At 37.8% G+C, this 8,668-nt stretch overlaps 2 protein-coding genes across 2 annotated transcripts; both read right to left on the bottom strand.

Moving 5' to 3' along the window:
• Positions 1-766: 766 nt before the first annotated feature.
• LOC141642102 (putative glucan endo-1,3-beta-glucosidase A6) lies at positions 767-3,335 on the bottom strand. Its single transcript, XM_074450786.1, has 3 exons — positions 3,141-3,335; positions 1,471-2,763; positions 767-1,114 (listed from the first exon to the last, which is right to left on the bottom strand). The coding sequence occupies exons 1-3, from the start codon at positions 3,190-3,192 to the stop codon at positions 1,077-1,079; spliced, it is 1,383 nt and encodes a 460-aa protein (XP_074306887.1). The 5' UTR covers positions 3,193-3,335; the 3' UTR covers positions 767-1,076.
• Positions 3,336-4,704: 1,369 nt separating this feature from the next.
• On the bottom strand, positions 4,705-8,465 carry LOC141642101 (receptor-like kinase TMK4). Its single transcript, XM_074450785.1, has 2 exons — positions 5,939-8,465; positions 4,705-5,660 (listed from the first exon to the last, which is right to left on the bottom strand). Exons 1-2 carry the CDS (start codon positions 8,166-8,168, stop codon positions 5,131-5,133), a joined length of 2,760 nt encoding a protein of 919 aa, XP_074306886.1. The 5' UTR covers positions 8,169-8,465; the 3' UTR covers positions 4,705-5,130.
• Positions 8,466-8,668: the final 203 nt, after the last annotated feature.

Genomic DNA, 8,668 nt, shown 5'->3' with positions numbered 1-8,668 from the left:
GAACTGGAACTGATTGAATTCATGGTAGTGGAAATTGTTGTAATAGTATGTTTTTTAGTTGATGGTATACGTAGTAAGTATTGTTGGTTATGATGATTTAGTTTTATTATTGTGTATATATATAACTTTCTCATTTTTCGAATCCATGTAGGTTTCAATTCCAAGTTTCTTTAGCAATAGGATTTGTTATTAAAAAAGCCATCAAGACAATAATTTACTCCGTATTAATTTAGGTTAATAATAAGGTAGTTAGTTATTAGACTTATTACATCTATAACACGTGTAATTATTCATTAGGGTTTGTTCATTATCAACATAACAAAACTAGTATATAATCATAACTTAAAAATAAAATACGAGACAAATTCAAAAAAAAAATTATATTTTATTTACTCCGTCTAGGTTAATTAGTATCAAGAATCAAGAAATTATTAGAATCTCATATATGAGTAATAGTTATCATCTTTTTTTTTTTTTTTTTTTGTAATGCTTTTTAAACCAATTTAATAATTTATATACGAAGTTGTTTTATAGAAGGGGTAGTGTGATCGCTCTTAATTAGGCGATTTTAAAATGAGTTTATTTAAAATTGTTTTATATGTTGGGGAGATATCGACTTTTCAGGAATTTATTAAGTACGCGTGTAGAAGTTACAAATTTAAAATGGATAATCAAACTATGGTGTAGTTCTTTTTGTTGATTATCATTTTTTCAGCTAATAGACTATACCACCAGTTATAGTACAACTGTTGGTGTAGAATATGAGTTTCATAATAAAGATTTCGAATTTTGTTTTAAAGAATACGAGTTGTACCATAAAGTCTATAAACTCACCAACTTAAACATAAAAAATATTAACCTCTAACAAAGGTAAAAAAAAAATTACAAATAAACTCATAAATATAGGTTGGTTGTACCATGTTATACCATGTATCCGGTACTTGTGTCATTTTTGACAAGTTATTACATAATACATAATTTTAAATATATCTAAGTTATTCTAAAAAATCAAAAACTATAAAATCTCAAGTAGTGACATTTTCTCCCCTCATTATTATCCACCAGCTTGTCAGTCTTCAAACCGTTACACTTGGGAATTTGCAAGTTCCATGACCTGTTCCATATATTTTATTAATATTAATAATTTTAAAAGCAAATATATCTAAGCACTATATATAAAATCCCTGCGTCCCAGTCGCTTATTTATTTCATTTTACGATGTCTCAGTCAATTGTTACATTTCCATTTTAGGAATGCCTTTGATGGACAATTTGATCACTAAAAGTAAATAAATGACCGAAACAGATGAGCTATTATTAGCTGTCAGGTGTCTCATTTTATATCCCATTTTTTTCCTCCTAGTTCTTGCCAATGACACTCTTAAACATTAATGTAAATCATATTTAGTGAACAAAATGTCAAAACAAGAGACACGAAAATGAGACAGAGAATCCGCATTTCGAAACTTACTTGGGTCATTTGTAGTAAGAGTAGCCAGCCCATTGAAGAAACAAGCAGTTCCTTTATTCCTATACTTGGCCCAATAAGCACTGAAAATATAACTAGCATGCGAAATCATAGACACAGGCTCATAGCAATCTTTTCCAGGGACAATTACAGCTTCACAAGTCCCATTAAACCGGCTACATAAGCCCGATAACATCGGCCCAAGTTGGGTAACATTGGCTGCATTATGGACCACACACCATAACTCACCTTTATAGGTCTCATTGTTATTGGGCTTTGGTAAAGGCCCAAATTCAGTTTGGGCTCCGGTTAGATCGATTGGATAAACGGGTAAACCGCTAGCGTTAAACAGGCCCCAATGTCGTTCCGTCCCTGGACCGTCCTTAAGGTTTTCATTGTACAAAGAAAATAGGTATGTCGGTATGATTGTACCCGGACGAGCCGGGGTGCCCAAGGGCGGTTCGGCTGTGATCTTTTGGACTAGGTTTCGATTGTAGGTGGCGGCATTGTATACGTTTGCACCGGGTTGGTCAAGGTCGCCTTGATTGGGCCACCCGGTTTCAGATATTGCTATTGGAATATCCGAAAATCCTAACTTCGTCATTGCTGAATAGACCGAATCCAACATTTGGTCAAGAAGATTCGTATAACGATACCCGGTTCCCGGGTCGGTATAAGTCAAATTACCACCTTTAAACAAAGTAAATTTCAAACTAATTTGAGTAGTATTTCTTGCCCAAGGAAAATAAGGGTAGACATTTAGGAAAAAAAACGACCCGCTTTTACGCAACAATTGTAGGAGGGGTACCATAGTTGTTACAGAATCGACACGAAATTTGCCATTAGAAGGCGGAAATGTCGCGGAAAGTATGTCCATAGCCAAAGGTGTACCAACCTTAATGTTATGTATGTCATGAGCCTTAACGGTGTTCCTAATGTGTGTCATGGCTAGTACCAGGTTATCCCATTGGTCGGGTTTGTGGTCGCTATAGACCTCATTTCCGACCATGATGAACCTAATCATTGTCCGAGGATAGTAGGACAAGACATGGTCATGGACCCATTTAATAGCCAGGGACTCGTTGAGGGCAAAATCGACTATTTGCTCGTTGGGTACCATGACCGAGACATGAATGCTCGTTCCGGCTAGTACTTTTAAAACCTCGGGATCCGTGTCATAGAGTTTGACCATCCCTACTTTCAATTGTTTAAGGGTCTCTATGGTTTGGTATGGTGTAGGTAGGTTGTTCCCTTGCTTGCCATAGTTGATCCCGATTCGACCCGACTTTAGAGCACCTATCAATACCATAGAAGAAATTAAAATCTGAATTTAGATAATAAAAAAAAAATGCAAAATTGCTTGAATTTTCGACGTAAAGTTGAACAAAAATTATTACACGTTATGCATAATAAGAAACCGGTCACAAAATTGAGACCGTTTGTTAAATATGTGACCGATTCAATATCCATATCAAATTTACGTTTTTTTCCCCTTTGCAACTATAATCATTCACAAATATGTGACGGATTCAATATCCATACTAAATCGATACAATTATATGACCCAGAATCAAAATTAGAAACCGGACACATACATGTAAAACCCGAAAATTAAAGCCAAGACAATAATACAAGCAAATTAAATCTTGGAACATGTTAAGAAGAGAACTCACTTGAAACAATTAAGAGACAATACAAAATCAAAATGACTGCGAAAACCGACATTTTTGCCAAAATGGTAGGATGATGATCTTGGTTAATTGTGTTTAATTTTTAACATTAATCTGTAATTAAGATCCAAGTTCATGTAAGCATTTTATAGAGAACAAATTAGAATGAAAAGACTCTTGAAATTGTTCAACTACTTCAAATATAACAAGATTGTTAGTTTCTTTTTAACTTGGTTACAAATTGTTTAGATGTAGGAGACTCAAGGCATGGGAAATAAATTAAAGAAGCATAACGTATACTTTAAAGTATGGTGGTTTGTTAGAGAACACAAAGAAAACCGGTATTCGGCGTAGAATGGTACATTCAAGGATACACGTCGTCTTTTGTCGTTCTCGTATTATATAACGGTTTAATACAAGACCAGTTGATATGGATCAATCAATGGGAGTTTGTCACTTTGTTGGGTTGATACAAACAAGTAAACCTATCAAACAGGTCGGGTCAGAAAATGGGTTGGGTTGGGTCAGGATTTGACTGGTCTACAAACAAGTAAAGATACAAGTCAAATATAAGATGTGACTCGTGAGTGTCCATAAACAAAAGCTCGCTGGATAACACTAGACCTGGCAAAAGAAAACCAGACTCAATAAATCAACCTAAAATGTTTAAACATGTACTTGATCACAAACCTGTAAATGATAATATTCGAGTTTTCCTACCCGAATTTAGTAAAGTGCTAGTTGTCTAGCTCGTGAAACACTCACAAGCTCAACTCTATTAAGTTCAGATCGTTTCAGTTCAAAAGAACAGAGCCGGAAAGTCCCACCTTGCATTGCCATGTGCAAACTAAACAAAAAGTCATTTTTCCAATTGAAAGCCTCCTTTTGCTATGACTGCTGCATGTTACTATGCCCCTTTTTCATTCATAAATAAACAATAATACCTAATTAATTAAACAACTTTACAGCATCTATCAAAATGTAGAATCAGGACAAACACAACATTATCATCACTCCAATGGTGGCAAATATTCTGTACGTTGCCAGCTTATATCCAGCTAAAATTGAGTTATCAGTGTTATGAACAACCATATCTGTCTTAATCAATGTTATTTAACCTAATCCCTTACCTAAATCATCATTATACTCTGTAAATTTCGGACAAAACGTGACGAAAAAGCTTCCTCGCAATGGAGGATCTTAGTTATGTCGAGGGGGTCCGGTCCCTGCTGAATTTTCATATTACAGTATAAAATTATCAGTTTGGCCTCCCTGACTCAACAACTGAGGCTAACATTAATCCACAAATGAAGCCTCGTTCTCACTGTAGGCCGGAGCCCTATAGACAACGAGGTAATATCGTTGTTGCCGTATCCGCAGGACAATCCTATGGCGTAAAAGGAGCTATAAGGGCAAATTTGATGCCAACAGATTTAAACCCAGGTCACAAGTACCACCTCTTATGACTTTACCAATTAAACTAGCTGACATCTGCTATTAATGTACAAGATTACAATTTACAATCATCAATCATCAATCATAACTAGATCATAACATAGATACTTCATTGAGATGAAAAAAATGTGCATTTAATCACAAGAATAAATGAATTATGTTACAGAAAACTTTCCATGTTACATGTATCAGTCTGTCTACCAAACCCATGTGTGATTTTACATTTTTCAACAAGACAACAACCAATCTCACCTAAAAATCAACTACCAATTAAGAACCCTAAATTTTTTATGAGGGTGAAAAATCATGCAACAAATTATACAATTTTAATGAATATTGGCATCGGAATGATCGAGAGACGAAGTGTACAATAACATCAGACCCTTAATCCCAAAATGATTTGGGTTCGGCTGAAGTGTACCTCCGAAAATTTACGAGAATGACCTCCTTAGACGAATTCATATGGTATGTTCAAAATTCCTCCCAGAGAGTATGATAATCGGTAAGAAATTAAAGAATCGGAGGGAGTATAATTATATCACCGGCAATCTGTTGAGTCGAATGAGTGTGCAAATCCTGACGGTTTCCAAGGAATGCTGCCCTGTGTCTGACTGAACGAAATATCGCTAACAACGGTTGATGTTCCTTCGTCAGCTTGCCATCGTCGTAAAGCTTGAGGGAGGCTTACTTGAAGGTCAATCCCATAGCTTTCATCTTCTTCTTCGTCGTCTTCTTCTTGGCAAGAAGGTTTCCATTGTTCGACTAGCGGGCCTAACACATTAACAGCATGTCCCATATCAGGTCGCTGATGTGGTTCGCGGGCAGTACAATGCCCTGCCAGCTCAGCTACCCTGCAAATGCTCTCGTATGTCTCGTCATCAGGGTCAAGAATACCGTCAATGGATTTGCGAATATTGTCCTTGTTTATTAAGATTCTTCGGAACCATGTTACCAAGTGAGACCTCTCGTCTGGCATGGTCTCGTCGAGGGCTTTTCTGCCCGTGATTAGCTCCATTAGAATAACTCCAAATGCATACACGTCGATTTTGGTCGTCACTCTCCCAGTAACTGTTCCAAATCAAGCAGGATTAGTTACATGTTAGCCGACCCAAAATCATTCTTTGACATAAACATAAATCATTGTAAGAAATAGAACATATCATAAGAAAACGGCTCAAATTGCATATAAATATAATAGTCGAGCCTCAACCATCAGCTTAAGGTTTTGGTTGAGATGGTTCATCTATCATGGTATCAGAACCAGTGTAACAGAATATAAATTTAAATGACGAAACCAAGAACAAATTAAGAGCATGATATATATGATCAATTAGTAAGATGCATACCAGCATATTCTGGAGCAAGGTACCCAAAAGTCCCGGCTAATCGAGTTTCAACAGAGTATTTCCCATCAGGAGCATTCTTAACTAATCCAAAATCAGCCACCTTAGCCCTCATATTATCCCCTAGTAAAATATTTGACGGTTTCAAATCCCGATGAATGAAGCTAGTCTGAGCCAAGCTATACAAATACTCGACCCCTCTTCCAACATCCAATGCAATCGTCACTCGTTGTTTCCATGTAAGAGGAGGATAATTGTGCTCCTCCCATTCAAACAAATGCTGACCTAAATGCCCCTTTGGCATATACTCATATACCAAAAGCCTCTCATGGCCGTTGACACACGAACCAAGAAGCGCAACCAAATGTCTATGTCGAACCTTAGTAAGTACACCAATCTCGGCTTGGAACTCCTTCATTCCTTTAGTTCCCATTGAATCCGACTCCATCCTTTTAACTGCGATTTTAGTCCCGTCAGGTAGCTCCCCTTTGTAAACAACCCCAAACCCTCCACGTCCAACGATGTTATTCTCATTGAAGTCCCCGGTCACTTGCCTAAGGACTTCAATCGAGATAGCGACATTCCCAGCACCAGCACCTTCTAATCCTGGGAACTCGCTACCATCATTACTACTTTGACTCTCTAATTCACTCTGAACACCGCCTTGATAGCCATTTACCGGCTTCACCACCTCACCTTTCGTCATCCCAATTCCAGCCTCCGGATTCTGAACCTTCCTTAAATTCCCATTCCTCTTTTTCATATAACATTTATACAACACAAACATCACTACAACAACAAACACCAAAACCGCAACCACAATACCGGCCACCAACCCACCAGACCCCTTAGAACCCGTCTTACCACCAGAACTCGATCCAGCTCCTTGCTCTTGCTGTACTGGGTCAGATCCGAATAATGGGTTTCCATTAGTGTTAACAACAACACCAGATCGAAACCCAGGTAATTTCCCAGTCAAATTATTACCACTAACATCAAGCTTCACCAAATGTGGCAATGTTACCAAACTCTCAGGAATCACCCCAGTCAAATTATTACCACTCAAAACCAACGTTTGCAAACTACTTAAATTCGCAAACGCGGTCGAAATCACTCCATTAAACCCTTGTTTAGCAAGATTAACACTAATTACATTACCACTACTATCACAAGCAACCCCCATCCAATTACTACAAGCATCATTCCCACCCCAATTATCAGCCAACTTGACCGGAAACCCGAAACCCGAAGCACACCTCAATAAAACACCCACTTGTCCATCACAATCCCCTGTTTCGTTTCGACAAAACTTATTATTCCCAAACTCCACTTTCTCGACCCGTTTCGGAAAACCGGGTAACGGACCTTGTAACTTATTATTCTCCAGCGTAATGTTTAACAAATTCGGTAGTGAAATAACCGAATTTGGTACAATACCTGTTAACTGATTATCCCTCAGTTGAAGATCAAATAATACCGTTAAGTTCGTTAAATCCGGTAATTCCCCTGTAAATTGATTATCATGTAACCATAATTGTTTTAATTCGGTCAAACCGGAAACGACGTCGATTGAACCGGATAACCCCTGGTTATTCACCCATAGGTATTGCAACGACGATTTGAGTAGCGAATCCGGTAACGACCCGTTTAACTGATTATACGCCAGTCTGAGATCAATTAAACCCGGGAATTTATCGAAAATGTCGGGAATTGGGCCGACAAGATTGACATTGTTAGCGTAAAGCGATACAAGATTAACAGAGTCGACTAGCTGAGTTGGCAATTCCCATGGTGATAATGCGGGATTGTCGGAGAGAGATAAGGTACGAAGCGAGATGAGACCGGAAAAGGCGGAAGATGAGACGGAAGTGAAATTATTCGAGTTTAGGGATACGGAGGAGAGGGAAGTGAGGTCGGAGAAGGAAGGTATGGGGCCTGTGAAGTGATTGTTTTGGAGGGCGATGGAGGTGAGTTGAGTTAACGAGTTGAGTGACTCGGGGATCGTGCCGTGGAGCGAGAGTGATTGGAGGTTTATGGCGGTGACTCGGGAAGGGGTGGTGGTGGTGTCGCACGTGATGCCGGACCATGTGCAGTATGGGGTTGTTGAGGTCCAGGTTGATGGTGGTGGGGTTAGGGTGGTTAGGAATTGGGTCATGATTGTGGCGTCGTCTGCGGTGGAGCGGGCGAGACAGAGGAGGAAGAGGAAGAGGAAAGGGAGGAAGGGTGTTGGCATTTTGGAGGGAGGTGAGGAGGGTGAAATGGGAGGGAAATGAAAGGAAAGTTTGATGATAATATTGTTGATTTTGTATAGTTGGAATGGTTGTTGGTGGATTAGTAGGTTTATTTTAAATTACTATAGACCCTCAGCAATACAGACACGGTATAATTAAACTTTTTTTAGGGAATAATCGAGTTTTTTTTTAAAGTAATAATTAAGAAGATACAATTATAACGATAATATTTATTTAGATTCTATCATCTGAAAAATGCTTCTCACAAATAGATTTTGAAGGAAAAAATGAATAATAAGGTCTCGATTACATAGGTTATGTTCGTACTTAATTAAATGGTGTTGTATTTAATTGATTAATCGAGTTAGCTAAAATTTGAATTATTGAGTATTTAACTAAAGTTCTAAAGTAGGTTAAGGAACATTATTATAAGAGACAAATGAATCTATCTAAAATTCTAAATGCTTAATTTGAAAATTGAATTAAAATACATTAACAAGTC

The sequence above is a fragment of the Silene latifolia genome, chromosome 2 (genome assembly GCF_048544455.1).
Source record: "Silene latifolia isolate original U9 population chromosome 2, ASM4854445v1, whole genome shotgun sequence".
NCBI classification, from domain to species: Eukaryota; Viridiplantae; Streptophyta; class Magnoliopsida; order Caryophyllales; family Caryophyllaceae; genus Silene; species Silene latifolia.
The sequence above is the reverse complement of the archived record's forward strand: the minus strand, read 5'-3'. Positions and strand labels throughout refer to the sequence as shown.